The sequence below is a fragment of the Ciconia boyciana genome, chromosome 7, assembly GCF_034638445.1.
Source record: "Ciconia boyciana chromosome 7, ASM3463844v1, whole genome shotgun sequence".
NCBI classification, from domain to species: Eukaryota; Metazoa; Chordata; class Aves; order Ciconiiformes; family Ciconiidae; genus Ciconia; species Ciconia boyciana.
The window spans coordinates 16,568,123-16,584,643 of record NC_132940.1 but is presented as its reverse complement, the minus strand read 5'-3'; the positions used below and the strand labels follow the sequence as shown (position 1 = coordinate 16,584,643).

The window sequence follows — 16,521 nt, the reverse complement described above, 5'->3', positions numbered from 1 at the left end:
CCAGCAGTATGTCAATGATGATCAATTTCTTCTCCTAGTTACAGAAGTTGTATCACTACAGAGCTTTTTGCTGCTAAATATACTGAGTAACTGAACATCTGAGCTTGAAGTCTCTAGCAGCATTTCATTTTTAAACTCTAACAAAGAGAGAGAGAGGAGTTCTGAAGCAAACTCCTTCTGCAACTTAAAAATCACTGTATTTGGTAATATGAGAAACGAATTAATTAAAATGGAACTAAACACTGTGTGGTGTAGTGTTATTTAACTGCACAGACTAATAGCAAGACAGCTACTATGAAGTACAAAATGTACTGAAGTACTTCAAACAATCCACCCTCTCTCTCTCCACACGTACCTTTATAGGTAGGCTAAAATACTTCCTATCAAAAATTAATGCACTCAGCTAAATAAAAAATAAACAATAATGGTCAAATACTCATAAAGCATTTGGATTGTAAAATTATAATAATAATAATAATAATGAGATAAGACGCAAGAAGTGAAAGGCAAAACCACACAGCAGAACTGGGTAGGTCAAGCTGAGCCCCTGGTCCCACAGCTGGAGACACCCATGCAGATCCCGGGGGAAGCCAGAGGAATGCTGCGTGGGCAGGCACCGGCCTATGCCAATCGGGTTACCCAGTTCTACCCCAGACCTCAGTAGTAAACACACAAAAAGTAAACAAACTGCAAACCCCCCCCCCCCCCCAAAGTAACTTCGATGTTTAAACTTCTTTCCATTTTAATAATGCCATGGAATTTCCAGTAACAAAGGGTATTGTTGTAGGAACACTGAGCTTGCACAACTGGCTGCTCTCTACGTCTTGTCTTTTCTCTTATCCATCACAGACATACCCAAAGTTTTCCACCAGAAGTGAAGTAAGGAAGTTAACTTACTAAAAATAAGGTCTGGGGGTTTTTTTCCCAACAATTGAATCGGCTTTATATTATTTGAAGATTATGCTGAAATCCTTAGACAGGAAAAAGGAAAAACAGCAAAAAGCACCCTGCGATGGCAAGTTCAGATCAATGCTTTTGTCTTCCATTTTGCCCAGGGATCAGGAGAGCAACGTTTGTAGCGAGTGCTCTCCCAGCGCGCTCCCGAACGATGTAAACACGCCGCGGGGCTGGGGCTGTGCCACGGAGAGCGGGCAGGACCGGCGGGGTCACCGGGGCTGCGCGATCCGGGCAGGCTTCGGAGTTTCTGACCTACATTCCCCGCAGCGGGATGAAAACCCTCCCGCCGCAGACGGAGCGCGGCGCGGCGGGCGGCCTCCCCCGCCGGCAAGGGTGTGTTCAGGGGTGGGGAAAGCGAGCTGGCCAGGGCGAGGATGGAGGCTGGCGGAGGCGCTGACACCTGCCCGCCGCAACCCCGGCCCCGCCAGCAGCTCCTCCTTCGCCGGGGACGAACACCTGCTGTGGGACAGCCGGACGCGCGGCCCGGCGGCGGCCTCGGCCCGACGGCCGCAGGCGGATTTATCCCGCTTATTTCCTGAGACGCTAAACCCCGAAGCGGGCGGGCGAGCGGTTCGGCGGCGGGCCGGGGCCGGGGCCGAGGCAGGCTCCCCGCGGCGGCCAGCAGGCCGCGCAGAGCCGGGGGCCGGCGGGTGCGGGCGGCCGGGCCTGCGCGGGGCGGGGGGCTCGGCGCCTCAGCCGCTAGGCCGCGGGGCCTGCGGCGGCGGGGCGGGCGCGCCGGGCCCGGCCCGCCAGCCCCTCCTCGGGGAGCGGAGCCAGGCGCCGGGCGGAGGCGGCGGATCCCCCTCACTCACCGCTCTCGATCTCGTTGCCCTTCTTGGCGGTGGCTGCGTTCCCCATGGCCGGGCCGGCGCGGCGCGGGGCGGGGGGCGGGAAGGATGCCGGGCGGCTGCGGCGGGCGGGGACAGGGCTCGGCTGGCGGGGCGGCGCGGCCCGCGGGCGCGGCGGCGGCGGCTGAGCTCCCCTCGCCCCGCGCTGGGTCTCTGTGTCTCCGGCCGCCGCGGAGGAGGAGGCGAGCGCTCTGCCCCCCTCCCCCACCCCGACACACGGCGGAAATGACGGCCGGGGCGGCGCCTCCTCCCTGCTACGCCGCCCGCCGGGGGCGCGCGGGGCGCGGGACGCCGCCGTCCACGGCCCCGGCCGCTGCCGCCGCCTCAGGCGGGCGGCGCCGCCCCGGCCGCCGGGCCCGAGGGAGGGGGCTGCGGGAGCCCTGGGCGGCGCCCGCCCGCGCCAGCCGCGGCTCACGGAGGGCCGGGGCGGGCGCGCTGCCCTCGGCTTCCGCGCCTGCCGCTGTGGCGGGGGCGCGGCCGCCCCCGCGTGCCCCCGCGCAGCGCCCGGCCTCGCAGGGCGGCGGCGTGGGAGCGCCCGCGCTCCCAGCGCCGTGCCCGCTGCCCGCAGGGCCGGCCCGCCCGCGGAGCGCGGCCGCTGAGGCGGGGGCGAGGCGCGCCGTGCCCAAGGTGACCCCGGCAGGCCGAGCGCGCCGCGGCCCTGCGGCTGCGCCCGCCCGGCGCCGGGGGCTCGGCCGCCTCCCCCCGAGCATCCCTGGCGGCCCGGGGACGCCCACCGCGCCGCTGCCCCCGCGGAGCCGCCACCGCCGGCCGGGCCGGGCCGGGCCGTCCCGCCCGGGCCTGCGCCCCGGCAGCCTACGGGAGGAAACTCGCGCTTGCCGCCTGTTCGCAAACGGTATTTACATGGCTCAGCAGACTATAGGAAAAAAGCACGGCGAGTAAGCGAGCTGCCAGGAAAGATTTTTTTGCCTCCCCCCTTTTGCTGCCACTCATGTCATAAATAGCTACAGCTACGCGTTTTCAAACGGTGTTGTGACTTTCAAGTTGATGATAGCTCTCCTTAAATATATATATTTACCACGTGGAATGCTTTGAGTGTTTTAGCTCTGGAAGGAAATGCTTATCAGAAAGAAGGCTCTATTTTATGTGCCTTGAAGTGGTGAGAGTGGAGAGCAGAAGTGGTAATCTTACGGATCAGCGGCCGTATATTGGACCGGCCAGTTGCCCTCTTTCCCCAGGGCTGCAGGCTGCATGAGTTGTTCCAGCAGCAGCTGTCCTGGGTACCATCTTTCACAGGTGCTATCAAAGTCCTCTCCTGACACCCTGGGCTGCTGCCGGTGCAGAACACACCGTCACGGCCTAATACCTTACTCTCTGTAAGACAGGATTTTATACATAGACGCAAATGCACGCTAAAGCAGATACCTCTGGGAAATTTCCATTCTCCTGAGACGCTGCAGCAGAGTACGTTGCATCTGAACACTGGGCAGATCTAGCCAGCGCGTGGCTTGACAGTGGTACGAGCTGCGTGGATTATCCAGCTGCAAAGTTTTCGGAACACTTACCTGAATTCTCTTGATATTTTGTAGGTTGAAGTTCTACCAATGAATGCTTCACTTAAGGGACTTTCTCTTGATTTTCACCTTTTCACTTGCATTTTCCTGATATGTGTGATACTGCTTGCTTCAGAGGAGTTGCTGTGTTTTTATGATTAAAGAAGCAGTCTCTGGGGAAGCCAGGTCTTTATTGCTTTGAAGATCAGAAACAAGACTTAGACATAATGAGGAAATAACCTGCAAACCATTGGGGATGGTGAAGCTGGTACTGTTGAAGAGGGCTGTCTCATTTTGCCAAAGCTGGAGTTTCTGCATTCTTGCACGCTTACCCAGAGGTTCAGTAAGTTACCGGTAATTCACTCTGCCAGGAAGGGCTGTAGATTGCAATGGCCAGATCTGCACCAGGAGGAGAAGTTAAGCTTGGGAAAAGAAGAGGGTACTTTTGCCATCAACCATCTTGATCACTCAGACGACAAAAAATAGAAACCTGAGGTGCTGTAGTATTTAAATAAATGTCTGAAGACGCTATCACAGATAGGTAAAGATGTTACCCCAGTTTTAAACATTTTCCCCGCTCCAGCCATCATCATTTTCATTTTGGCCAGACTGAATCTGAGTCAGCTGATTTTCATCCAGGTGCTGACAGACATTTTGATATCCTTGAGAAGACAGCAGCAGCATCACTAACAAATGAGATACGCTGCAGCATCTTTAGCATATTCTTGGCATTACAGCTCATTCCTTCACTAACAAATTATGCTGCATAGGCTCTGTATGTGAGGATCCACCAAGGTCCAATAGCCTTTACTGCCCTTTGGGATTTGCTGGACAAGGATCAGCTGGTTGTTGCACGTACTCCAGCAAAATCCTATATATACACACAGAGCACTGCATATATATGTGCAGCAATGCATGACACTAGTTCTCAAATAAGCACATGCTCTGAATACACATGCAGCACTGATGGATTTGCATAAATGCTTATACCCAATCACTTTCATAATCAAAACCATAACAAATATAAGTCAACAGTGCTGTGACGCATTAAATGAACCACTTACACGATCCTAGCATTACATGTCTAATTGAAGGTAACAGAAACAAGGACTTAGGGCTGGACATTTGCATTCTCGTTCACACCACTTACACAACTTATGCTACATTAACAAGTTAATATTCATTAATTAATTGCAGAACATACGAATGTAGTATAGATTATCTGTTATGTATATATACTTATTTAGCATTCAGAGCATCAGCTCATTCTAGCCCTAATCTTCAGTTTGCCTTAATTTTCTTATATACAATCCTTTGGTTTCCCTATAGAAAATCCTTTGATGCTGAAATGCCTCATATCACTGCTCATACAAAAGTAGTTTGTCTTCTTTCTTTCAACACAATTGGTTAAAAAATCAAATCATGCATATATGAAAAATGTTCTGTTTGGATATGTTAGAATATTTCAGTAATGGCGCAATCTAAGAATTCAAATTTCATTTGTTTTGCTGATCTGTATAAGATTTAAAAAAATAGCTATACTCTAACAAAGTCAGCTCAGCAGTTTTAGAACTATACACATTTAATGATGTAGTTTCAGTGACTCACAGCAGGTTTTAATCCATTTTTCTACATATTTGTTGGGAACTATCGATTAGGAACATCCTAGCAAGACCAATCTTTTTCTCTGAAAAAGCCTAAAGCTCTGTAGCAGATGTATAGTTCCCTGATGAAACTTGCATATTCCACTCTACATAGACGCAGAACTAAAAATGAGAGGGTCATTTCAGGACAGAAAAGATAAATTTCTGTTAGATCAAAGGCTCTCACGTGCTTTTAATGGAAATTACTTGTTCATACGGTAATTACTTCTGGACCACATATCATTTCACTCCATAATCATTCCAATTTCTAGACAAGATAGTGGCATCTCTGTAGCAATTACAGCAGTTGTTTTCAATACACATTTGAAACAAGTCAATAAATTTAAATCATTAGGCATCTTAATTTTCTTCCCTTGCCTTTAAGGTGTGCCTGCATTGCAAGGGATTGGCAGATACAGATGGATAGTTTTGCCCATCCGTACTGATAATTCTTACCCTGAGGATGTAGGCTCTGCTCAGGTTATGAATATGTACCTGCCTTAGTTGTAATTCTCTTTATATGGCCATCCTGCCTTACCATTGCAGCAGGGTCTGTAAATTGCAGGGTTTGAATACCGGATTTGACTGCTATTCCCCAAATCCCACATTCCTGCATATCTGAATACCCCGGCAGCCTCCTTCTCTACTCCTAAACAGACTGACATATTTGGCATTTAACTCTTTGGTTTCCTTTCAGGTTGTTCCAGACTACTGGCACATTTCCTGCTCTCAGCTAACCCCTGCTCTGCCAGCGTGGGATGTTTTTCTAGCAGGTTGCTAACGTGCCAAGAAGCATGTGTATCTCTTGGTGAATATGGAAGTTATTTTCCAAATTTTACAGCTTCTGACCCAGAAACAGGAATATTCATCACTGCAGCATAATTTCAGACCTGCCAAGAATATATCAATTATGTCATGTAGATGTGCTAAGGGAAAGGATGAAAGCTGGAGTACGGCAATTCCCCCTGCTCCCTGCACTAGCTATACAGAGAGTGATGAAGTGCATCCTTGTGCACGTAAGACCAAATCCACTGATGCCCAATTCATTCCTGTTGAGGACCCATCCTCACAGAGAGGAGTGAAAGGCCTTACATCGTGTTTCCACAATATCTGAGATTGCCAGCCTCCGAATGCACAATGAAACTAGAGCAACTTGGCCAACAACTTGCTCTGCCAGGTCTCCTGAAAAATGTTCTTTGATGCCCTCCAACTGTGAGTCCAGAAGGAATCTGGAGCCTCAGGAAAGTGTTCTGCACACTGTGACTGTTACAATTCTGAGGGACTTTTTGGTACAAAGAAGGAGGGAATCTTAATTAAGGGTAACCTGGGCTTCCTTCAGTGTGACTAGGTACACTTAAAGCAAGAAGTTCCAAAGGAAGTTTACACCAGCAGCCAACACTTCACCACTGTCACCCTTCCCTTTTTGGCATTAGATGTTTCCCAAGGCAGCCACTGGTCAAAAAAACCATGTAAACATCAAAGCAAAGGGTTTATATATTCCCTTATTGATTTTTTACTACACTTATTTCACCACAAACCTCTCAAGAGCCAAAAAGTTGCAAGGTGGGGGTTTTTTTCTGATGTTTTAAACATACTTTAAAGGAACAGGTATGTTTGGGCTATGCTTTTGCTGTCAGTATTGCCCCTTGACAAGACAGCATTTGTCAAATTTTCTATGGATAGTGGCTATATATTCATTCATAGGAGGTGGCAGGTGCTGTCTTGTGATCCATGTCCTGCTGAGTAGACATATTTTTCGCAGAGATAAACTACAGACTTCCTTAATGGCCAAGTCCAGCTGCTCAGTTCTTGGCCTTTATGTCCTATGATCACTCAGGAGCGGGGGTGTAGTCTCTTGCTATCAGCCAAGCAGCACTTTTTTCAGTTGCTTATAATTTTTCTGCAGGTTATTACATATTTGTAGAAGATACTGCCTGCAAATTGGTGATTCAGAAGAAATTGCTAATTACTGTTACGGAAAAGTCCTGCCTCTCAGTAGCATTCCTACTGACCTGCCTCTGTAACTGACTTTGTGATCCTTTTGTGGGTGTCTGGCTGCCATCAGGCTCATTTTAAAAGTTTCCTTACCCACATCAAGAGAAGTCCTTTGCTTTCCTACACAGATGTTCCAAATTTTTTGAATCCATGATAGATTACACAGCCTAAGAAAAGCAAGATATTTTATATTATCTTGATTTGCTGCACTTCTGAATAGTTGATTGGGTACAAAAATCGAGTAGCGAAAAAACAAAAAAAAGGTAATTGCACATTTTGTTCTTGTATTTTTAGTAGTTCAGCAATGTATTTGGATTGCTGCATGAGCTATAGAAGGAATGAAACTTAAATTAAAATTGATGGTATAGTTGTCTGACATCAGATTCTAGTCTAGTCACACAGATTTGAATAGAAATACTACTTGTGTAGTCAAAGTATTCAAATGCATAGCTGTTTAAAAAACTATATAGTAAAACACTTTCAGGGTAGTTGACTTCATTATCTGCATGCTTACCATAATTGAAAGGTGATCAATATTATACTGATGTTTGTTTGTTCTTACTGTATATTGAGACTCTGAATCACTTACCTTTTACAGAATAAAGAAGATTAAAAACAAAAATAGTGGTATTTTTTAATTTCTCTTTTTAGGTCTTTTCTACAGAGATCTCCAAGTTAATTACAGCTGTTAATTTAAAGTAGACTAAGCTATATTAAATGCCTCAGTATGTATTTTTCTTCAGAATTAAAAATGACCTTAATTCAATTTAGCCTAACTCACTCTGGAAGTGAAACAGGCTATGTTAAATGAAGGTCACTTTAATTCTAACTAAGAACGTTCACACACAGAGTTCGCCAGGCTTTTGTACATACTCTGCACCCAATAAATTAGGAATGATGAGGACTAGTAGTCACATATCTAAATCTAAGCTTCACTGTATTCTCACTGTATGCTCAAATGCATGTCCTGTAAAGTGTGTCCCACTGTCACATGTCGGGGTATTGGGTAAAGAAATCTAGCTAAAAAGCTTTTTAATGCATAATCAGCTCTTCAGCTGTAATATCTTTAGTAGTGCCATCTAAAAATAGAAAATCAGACTGTTTTCCCTGGTTTATTACTTATATCTAGAAGCATATTTTTTAAACAGAAACAAAATCACTTTCCTAAACCTGGAATTTTACCCATTTATCTTTCTACAACCTGTTGATTTTCTCTTAGGGTTACAGCACAGTTCCTAGAAATACTCGTCCCATTTGCTCTCATGGTTATTATTTCTTCTGCACACACTATCTTTTTCTGCAAGTATCCTTGGTTCTTAAGAAAACAGTCATCCAGGGCAGAGGTGTCAGCAACATGCAGTTTGTTCATGGTTCAGACCCCTGGCGCTTGCAGTCAAATTAATACGAGCTTTTGCTTAACGTTTGGCTTTTCCCATCTGCTTTATTTGTGTTGTTATTCCTTGCTTATGATTTCAAGCTCTGCATGCTTTTCTGCCTCTAATATCTTTGTCTTATGCTATTTTGAGCTCTTGGTCATATCTAAGCTGTCAGAGCAGTGTCCAGTCCAACACTTATTCGAGTACCAGTTTCTTGGCAGATTCTGAATTGTCTCATCTGGAGTCTGCTTCTCCCAGGAGTCTGTTTCTGTATTATTTGCTTCCCTTTCTGTTGAAAACCAGTGGCTTTTTAATATTAGAAGGGTTTTTTTAACCTACAAATCTTCATTAGATCTTACCCTAAGGCAAGCTAATTCCATACTTTATCGTAACACCTGTAACAGATAAAATTGTCTCTCCAATCTTATAAACTACAAAATACTTTAAAACCTTCAGGTTCAAAGCATATAACTTTCATATGCTTCCTTTTTATTTAGAATGCAATACTCCTCAATTTTTTGTAAAGCTTCATGAATATCCTACTTTGCTTGGATTGCTGAAAACTGTTAAATACGCCAAATGCATCAGCACTTGCTATTAAATGCATCAGCACTTGCTATTTTCAGAAGGAAAACCTCCTTCTGGTTGACTTGCTTTTAAATAACACGTACTGCTTTCAGATGTACATTGAAGTGTTCTTGCCTTCTTTTCCAGTAGTTTCTGGTATTTCCAGAGTTTGAGCATTTAAATGCTCCAATTTCTTCTCGCTGTCTTTCTTTGATTTCTTTTTATGGCTAGTGCCATGAATGAGGAGTCGTTTCAGGCTCAGAGGATTACAGTAGATGTTCTTTAATCATGCATGTCTGCAGTGCCTTTTCCTCATGCTTACAAGCCAGAAAGCTAAACCTCTAAAGGAACATTTACACCAGTAACCTTCATTATGAGAAATACTAAGCAAAGAAAATTATAGTATCATATTCATAGATGTGAATCTGTTGGAAAAAAAAATCCATGCAAGAAACAAACAGTAAAAGCCACTTTGCATCTGAAAAAAAAGCAGACAAGAAACCAACTTAGACAGTTTACTTAATATTTGTAGATCTATTTTTGGTTTGTGTTTGACTGACAAAGCTAGAAGGAGAAATATCTATGGTGCTAGCCAAGAAGAATTTATTAATCCTCAGCAACACAAAGAAGAAGCGGCTATATCAAATGGTTGTAATGCAAATGTCAATGTAAAAGCTTTTTCCTCTCAACTGCAGAATCTGAGAAGCCATTGGCAGAATGTGCTTTGATATTAGTAGATGTTCTGTATATTTGATAGATGCATGACTGATCCACCAAGAGAGAGAAATTGAATGTTTTCCAGCATTTTTTTATCTCATGAAGCAGAGATCTTTGACTTCCACTTGCATTTAGTCCAAGCCAGATTTTCTTTAAACTCAGTTTCACATCTGAAATGTTGAGCTCATTTTCTAATAATAGTAGAAATAAATGTAGTGCTTCCAGTGAAACTTTTATTTTTTTTAATCCATGTTAAACGATGGTAACCATATGAAATACAGTTTTTTTCACAGGAATGTGAAAGACTGGGCTTTTTAATTGGTATTAGGTATTACCATTTTAATCATCACATTTACATGAAAGAACCCCATTCATTCAATTTTATGCAAAGGGCAGATCCATTCCCAAGTAATATATTAACCAATAAATGTCTACATATAAAAATTACCCTCAGGCATTTCTTGTTTCCAATGCTGTAATTTCTTTCAAATACTTTCTGGTAAAGACAATCAATCAAGGTCTCTAATAGAGGCTGTATAGAAGTCTGACCGTGTTAGGGATAATGTCTGCACTTATTTATGTTATGTCCAGGTGTAACATTTTAACTCAGAGGTGATGGGATTTTATGTGTAGATCGCTTGAGTCAGCTGCTTTTTTGTCCTTTGATATCTCTCCTCAGAAATATTCACTTCTGTCTACTTTATTTTTATCACAGTAAAAATTATCCTCTGATTTAAACATAATTTTCTTTTGTTCCCCCTAGTTTTACTTCTTTATATTCTAAAATTAAAAAAAAGAGTTCACAAAGCTAATGAAATTCAGCAGCACACTTTGCTGGTGTTTGGCATCCCTTGCTTCATCCAAATAATTGGGACATTAGATCTTATTTTCCTTAATAGGGTTGAACATAAAGATGCAGGCGTGTCTAAATCAGCTGGGGCCCTACCTGGTCATTACTGAAAAGACAAACCACAGTTGAGATTTCTGATTCCTGAGCACATACATGCAGAGGCAAAGGCCATAAAAGCCATTGCAGAGGAGAAAAGTATTTTTGTGAAGTTTTGAATGAAATCCTGCTTTCTTCATACTCAATTGCACTTTTGCCATCAGTGACATCAGGATGTTATCTGCAACACTGGGCCTGGGTTGGTTTTCTATTTTTGCAGCTGTTACTTCTCATAAACTATCTTAAAGAAAATACTTTGCTTACATGCTCTCTTTCATTTCTACCATAGCATTCCATCAACGTATTGCAGAGACAAGAGTATAATTAGCCATATCCATTCCCTCAAGGTTGGCATAGGACGGTATCCTGAATGGGCACAAAAGACATGTTAGAAACAGTTCTCCTGGGTAAATAATTTATTTCTATAATTTCTTAGGAATGATAAATGCAGGTTACGTTTTTCTCCTTCAGTTAAAAGCACTTTCCCTATGGATGACAGGGGAGGGATCTTTCCTTTCTATCCGCTACCTGTTTGAAGGGGCAGCTAAGCATTTTGTATAATGATCCTTTAACATGCAAATATTAATAATGCAATCAATGCCAATACTTATTTATGCAGTGCTTTTTCATCTGTCTGTCTCAGGGTGAGACAGACAGATGAAGTCTGAAGCTTCTGAAGGTTTCAGTGGTGTTGGAGAGCGGCAGCCCCATGGCAGCTGGGATTTCAAGGGAGGAGGGAGGAGAAAGGCTGGAGGAGGTATGGGGCAAGCAGCAGAACCCCTCGGGGACGGCAGCTTCACCCTGCTGTGGAGAGGAGAGCATGGTAACTGGTAAAGGAATGAAATAGTGCAGGACAGAAGAGAAGGGGGTTTGCAAATGGTAAAGGGAGAGGAAAACAAAGCCAGAAGAACTGGAGCACATACATGTGCAGAGAAAGGAAAATAGATAAAGTCATTATGGAAGAGAACTTGTAGAACTTGCCTCATTCAACAGGAAAATATGCAATATGGTCTTTTAAGACAGAAAATAGTAGGGCAGGTAACCTATTTCATTTGGAGAGAAAAAGTGCTGCTTATGACTAGGAGAACCTGTGATTTTTCTTGCAATCTCAGCAATGCACGCGCGGTCCAGCTTCATCCCTGCCTGCGTGTCTGCTCGGTGTGTGGAGCTCTCTACTCACTCCCTGATGGCTCTGAGTTAATGTTAATATTATCTATTATATTCACAAAAATTACAATCCATACTCTGAACCAAACCCAAAAATCCTCATGTCTATCTAAAGTATAATTGTAGCAGTCTTTTGTTTCTTTGCTCCAACAAGTAGTAGTGAAGAATTTGAGGGATCCTCCTACCCCAGGCTGTGCGTTTCTCCATAGGCAGGGCGCTCTGCAAAGTTCCTTTCCTTTTTGTGATTTTGGAGCCTATAGCACAGACAAGACAGGCCCCTTTAAATCCCTCTGGTTTATCTGGTTGCTTAGGACAACCCCTGTAAACATCAGTGGAACAACATGTGGTCTTCAAAAAGCTGGGGACCTTGAGGAAAAACTAGGTTGTTTTGGAAGGGGTGGATCCTGTGTATCTGTACCTGTATGAGAAGACATATGCTTTTGCAGAGACTTATTTTGCACATTTCTTTTGGAATGCTTCATGCTTTTATGGTCTGTTTTAATTTGTGATACATGGCAAAAATAAACATGTTTTCTGGCAGCAGCTTTTTTGCTTGTTTTCTATATTGCTTTCTGTTGTGGCATAAATATTTACTGATTACATATTTATATATAATGAAAGAAGAATATGAGAAAGAAGACTTTGACTATACAAAAGTGACAACTGCTTGTAATTTTATTTTGATAGTGTGTTTTTATTGTGCCTTTTGAGGTGATAGCTTTAGAAAGGTGAAAAGCCTATTAGAAAGCTGAATAAAAATACTGGGGAAATTCAAATAAGAGTACAAATGTTACCCTTTGCAATATGAGTTGCCAATTAGACATGATAAATAGAGGGGTTAAATATTAGGTAGCTGATAAATATTTAAAAGCTTGTTCTTACTGATATGAAACAGCAGGTTCTTTCTTACACACAATCCTGAAGAATTAAAAAACCAACAATCTGGCAGTTCTGTGTCCCTGGTATTTCAGAACTCAATTTTTTTTCCCAGATAATGTTTTGAAAATGAGATTAAAAGTTTATCTAGTTTGTCTCCTCTTCTAGCAGTGTTTCATTACAATGAGTTGCTTCAGAAAATTATTACTATTACTGCTATATATGTTACTACACTACTACTTTTCCAGATTTAAAATGTGATATTCTTCCTATATATCCCTCCCTTTCATTGCTGTCTACAAAATAATTGCTGTCTCTGGGAGTTATACAGACAGGTGAACTGGGTCATACATGAACAACAAGTTAGCTTTGACCTCCATTTTATGTCTGTAATATTTAAGATTAAAATCTCCATTTAGTTCTTGTTATCATTGTAGCTCTGTAACTTGTACTCGATATAAAAATACACCTCTTAAACTTTAGCTATGAAAAACTCATGGCACAATGTCATATTATTTCACATATAAAACCTGTGGGTTTGTGATTAAATGATGAAAAAAAGTCTGAAAGAGTAACTTTATTGACTGAATCTCACAAATGAATATTAAGTTATTTGGAACTTTTGTTTGAATCCTGTGAATGTCATTCTTCTGTTCATTTTTCTGAGAGAGAAAAAGGCATTTAAAGCATTTCTTGTTTATGTAATCCAAATTCATATCCTCTTAAGTCTCACAAAGTCTTTCAAATGAGAGCAAAGTAACCAGAGTATATAACTGAGCCAAAACAGGGAAAAAAGCAGAACACTTAAATTGAACATGAATTTAAATCTTGTGTAACTGTGCATGGAATTTTGGATGGTAAAATCTCGTCAAGTCTTCATGGACCTGCTGATTCCGTTGCATTTTTTATAAAATGTGAAGTTGTACTGAGTCATTTCTCTTCTACCAACTTAGTTGCAATAGACTTTTAGTTCAACATAGGGGTGGGATGGCACTTGGAGAGTAGCAAACCCATAATCTGCCACTGTCTGCTCTGGATCATCAGCTGAAAAACTCTTTTATTTTTAAACAGAAGCATGGTGCTTTAAAGAAATGAGGGTTATTATCAGGCTATCCTTTCTATATTTGCATCCTACTCATTACCTTGAAGAGGGATAAAACAACTTTCAAGACATGAGCTATTTTTTGCATTGGAATTCCACATAAACTCAGTGAGATCATTTCATAGTGTGCTATTCCACAAGTCCTCACTCCACACATTTCAGTTTATTTTATAATCTGTTAATAGTTCCAGTTGGTGAATGCTATACAATAAAGACAAATTTTCAGTCTCTAAAAATAACAGGACAAGAGCAAATAGACATTATTCAGTCTGTAGAAGATATTACCTATGTTGGGGTATTCTTAGTTCTCCTGTGAGTTAACCCCTTTAGTTTATCTTTTATAGAACCAGAAATTCCTGTTGTAAATAGCAAGCAAGATTTGATTGAAAGGGTTAGGTAAACAGTTGCTGAACAGGGAAGTTCCTTCTACAGTCTGAATTAAACCTCACATACCTATCCAGACAAATACTGATTAAGTTCATATGAGATATACAGTAAAAAAGTTCCTTGTGAAAGATAACACAAAATGAAAACACCTACAATCTGCACTACAGAATTTCAAAGAAGAAATGCTCAAATTCCAAGTTCCTCTGAATCCCATTGTGTCAGGGCACTGAGGGTATTAATAAGCCTTAATGGCCCTGACCAGCCTCACCTGGAGCCTCCCCCACAGTCATGGGTGCAGGACCTCTATTTAGGTTCAGCCCTGAGTCCTCAGTTCTTGTTGGAGCTGCACTGGAGGAGTGCTGAGCTCCTGTACAGTCATAGCCTGGCCCTGACCTTGGCCTCTGTTGGTCCTCCCCCCTAGCCCATGGGATGGCTTCCTACCTTGGTGTCAGCCCTGCCTCATCACTATGGATCTGCCTGGCAATTGCTGGACCTTATCCTTGCCTGTGGACTGACTTCCTGGCCTGACCTTGGCCCTGCCTCATCGCCATGATACTGCCTTATGATATGGGCTCTTGGCTGGGTCTGTCCACCATCTCCAGGCTTGTGTTGCTTGGGTACTATGGGGCTGGTCCCTGTGCCTGTGGGATCTCTCTTGGCTCATGTTCTCTCAGCAAGCAGCCCTGTTCATGCTGCCTTCTGACATGTTGCACCTTTGTAATACAAATCTGAACTTTTAAAGGTTCATTTACTTTGCAGAAGACTCAGACTGCTGCCTATAGCCCAGATCCAGTGAGTACTTCCATTCAGTGCCTTCCTATGTTATGTTCCTATGTTAAATAATGCTATGTATTTCTTGCACAGTATTCCTTGTTCTGTATTTCTTGTATTTCTTCAGTTAAGCCTTTGACAGGGTTTCCCACAGAATTCTCCTGGAGAAACTGCCTGCTCATGGTTTGGACGGGTATACTCTTTGCTGGGTAAAGAACTGTTTGGATGGCTGGGCCCAAAGAGTGGTGGTGAATGGAGTTTACTCCAGTTGGTGGCCAGTCACAAGCGGTGCTCCTCAGGGCTCTGTATCGGGGCCAGTCCTGTTTAATATCTTTATCAATGATCTGGATGAAGGGATCGAGTGCACCCTCAGTAAGTTTGCAGATGACACCAAGTTGTGCAGGAGTGTTGATCTGCTTGAGGGTAGGAAGGCTCTACAGAGGGATCTGGACAGGCTGGATCGATGGGCCGAGGTCAATTGTATGGGGTTCAACAAGGCTAAGTGCAAGGTCCTGCACTTGGGCCACAGCAACCCCATGCAACGCTACAGGCTTGGGGAAGAGTGGCTGGAAAGCTGCCTGGCAGAGAAGGACCTGGGGGTGTTGGTCGACAGCCACCTGAATATGAGCCAGCAGTGTGCCCAGGTGGCCAAGAAGGCCAATGGCATCCTGGCTTGTATCAGAAATAGTGTGGCCAGCAGGACTAGGGAAGTGCTCATGCCCCTGTACTCAGCACTGGTGATGCCACACCTTGAATCCTGTGTTCAGTTTTGGGCCCCTCACTACAAGAGAGACATTGAGGTGCTGGAGCGTGTCCAGAGAAGGGCAACGAAGCTGGTGAAGGGTCTAGAGCAGAAGTCTGATGAGGAGCGGCTGAGGGAACTGGGGTTGTTTAGCCTGGAGAAAAGGAGGCTGAGGGGAGACCTTATCGCTCTGTACAACTACCTGAAAGGAGGCTGTAGCGAGGTGGGGGTTGGTCTCTTCTCCCAGGTAACAAGTGATAGGATGAGAGGAAATGGCCTCAAGTTGTGCCAGGGGAGGTTTAGACTGGATATTAGGAAATTTTACTTCACTGAAAGGGTTATCAAGCATTGGAACAGGCTGCCCAGGGAAGTGGTTGAGTTGCCATCCCTGGAGGTATTTAAAAGACGTTTGGATGAGGTGCTTAGGGACATGGGATAGTGGTGGCCTTGGTTAGTGTTAGGTTTACGGTTGGATTTAATGATCTTAAAGGTCTTTTCCAACCTATATGATTCTGTGAAATAGATACTGATCCTGCATTACTTACTGCTGTATGGCACAAACTCAGATTTTATAAGATTTACTACATGTTGCAAAAGAGGCTACTGTAATTCTAGACTGAAGTATTCCTATAAATGCAAATGGCTAGTCCTTGTCCCTGCTACAGTAACTTCCACTTTCTCTCTGCAAAAGTATCTTACCACTTCTGTCACTGTTATGTCCTCTGCTGGGACATCCCAGTTTGAATGGGTGAGAAGTGATGTGTGCTGACTTCGTGCCGCCCACCTTGCCAGGCTAACAGGCACTCCAGGAAACTGAATTGCAGTGTAGGGGCACCTGAGCATCTGACTCTATGTATAAGCAAGTCAGCCCTGATGGATCAGAATTCAGTACATGTACTTAGATGTCTTTGCATTT

The 16,521-nt window shown here is 43.7% G+C and overlaps 1 protein-coding gene across 2 annotated transcripts in view; it reads right to left on the bottom strand.

The window, feature by feature from the left end:
• PRKACB (protein kinase cAMP-activated catalytic subunit beta) overlaps positions 1-1,952 on the bottom strand; it is a 76,242-nt gene extending 74,290 nt beyond the window's left edge. Inside the window, exon 1 of one of the 2 annotated variants that reach the window (XM_072866967.1) lies at positions 1,770-1,952. In XM_072866967.1, coding sequence (XP_072723068.1) covers positions 1,770-1,815 — 46 coding nt within the window. In that variant the 5' untranslated portion in view covers positions 1,816-1,952. The remainder of the gene's footprint in view (positions 1-1,769) is intronic. The other variant, XM_072866968.1, reaches the window with a different exon arrangement.
• Between the last annotated feature and the right edge of the window lie 14,569 nt (positions 1,953-16,521).